General features: G+C 58.6%; 1 protein-coding gene across 1 annotated transcript in view; it reads left to right on the forward strand.

Annotated features, from left to right (window-relative positions):
* The first annotated feature begins 1,079 nt into the window (after positions 1–1,079).
* TCTN2 (tectonic family member 2) overlaps positions 1,080–1,466 on the forward strand; it is a 25,564-nt gene continuing 25,177 nt past the window's right edge. The window contains exons 1-2 of the mRNA XM_045296726.1: positions 1,080–1,216; positions 1,302–1,409. Coding sequence (XP_045152661.1) covers positions 1,138–1,216; positions 1,302–1,409 — 187 coding nt within the window. The 5' untranslated portion in view covers positions 1,080–1,137. The remainder of the gene's footprint in view (positions 1,217–1,301; positions 1,410–1,466) is intronic.

The raw sequence follows: 1,466 nt of genomic DNA on the forward strand, positions 1-1,466 counted from the left end.
GGCTGCCTCAGAAGAAAGGCTTGGTGATTGGCTTCTGAAAGATCAGCCCTTGAAAAGCTTATGAAGCAAGGGTTACTCTGACAACAGGAGTTGCCATGGTGACAGACAGTTTGGGCTTTGAATTGTCATTGGGCATAGGAAGAAGATCTCAATGACCCTGGTACAGCAACAGGAATACAGCCTGGTTTTGCACCACCCTCAGTATTATTCGTGACCCCATCATTGCAGCCTCTGTTAGTCCATCTTTTTGAGTTTTCTGCTTTTTTGCTGATCTACTTCACCAAGCATGATGCCCTTCCCTGGGGACTGGCTCCTGATCATGTGTCCACAGTAGGCCAGAGGCATCATCCTTACTTCCTAAGGGCACTCTGGTTACAAATTGGTCTTCCAAGACCAATTTGTTCATTCTCCTGGCAGCCTGTGGTGTATTGAATGTTCTTTGCCAATGCCTTAGTTCAGTATGTTTGGGTTTTGGGGGTACCCTGGGCTTAGACTCCCTAAGACTCCTTTCCCAGGCCCCTACCCTTCCCCTCTTGGGGGTCACTTCCAGCCCCGGTGGCCTTGTTTTCCACAAACACACCACCGCTGCCTCTGGTGTGGCCGCCTGTTTAATTGTTCTCATTGTTTTAGTTGTATAACGCACCATTTTAATCCAAGGGTATTCAACTGGTACAGGGTATATGCCCCGGTGTGGGGTTTTCCATCAAATCACTGCCATCCCGTCAATCCTGACTCAGCGACCCTATGGACAGAGAACTGTCAGTCTTTTGGCGGAAGCAGAAAGCCTCGTCTTTGTGAATTCGCTCTAGGGTAGCAAAATTCCCGTTCTGACACTGGACAAGTTCTCCTCTCCCATTATGGAGTTAAAGTGAGCGTAGGGCACGTGGGTGGGGCCAAAACACTGGGGGCGGGTACGTGGGTGGAGTCAAAGGGTGGGGGCGGGCTCTCTTGCTGCTGGCCCAATCGCAGCGCGACGCTCCATCTGTCCGGCAGCCGATTGGCAGTTGCCATAGTTCCCGGTGTTCGCTTACAAGATGGCGGCGGCGGGGCCCCAGCGGCCGTGGAAGCCGGGCCCGGGCCGTCCCGCGCCCTGAGGCGGGCGCGCTGCGGGCGTGGGGACCCCTCGAGGCCCGAGCCATGGGCCTGCCGCCCCTTGCTTCCGTCTTCTTGGGACTCCTTCTGCATGCCGTCCTGACGCCGCTGCGGGGGCACCTGGGTGTGTAGGGCGGCCGCGGGTCTGTGGGGCCCAGGGCCGAGGGGCAGCCCCCCATCTCACCCGCCCGTTCCCTCCGCCCGTCCAGTCTTCATCCCTCCTGCCGTCCGCCTGTCCGGCCGTGAGGTCAGCGCGGCCCTGGTCGGGGGCCCCGAGGACGTGACCGTGTCGCTGGCCGTGCTGCAGGAGGAGGCGGGTAAAGAGGCAGCCCTGCCGGGGTCGGTGGGAGCGGGCGGGGTCTGCGCCCCCCAGA

Source organism: Echinops telfairi, unplaced genomic scaffold (genome assembly GCF_000313985.2).
Source record: "Echinops telfairi isolate 266 unplaced genomic scaffold, ASM31398v2 ScPeMD7_7412;HRSCAF=8450, whole genome shotgun sequence".
NCBI lineage: Eukaryota > Metazoa > Chordata > Mammalia > Afrosoricida > Tenrecidae > Echinops > Echinops telfairi.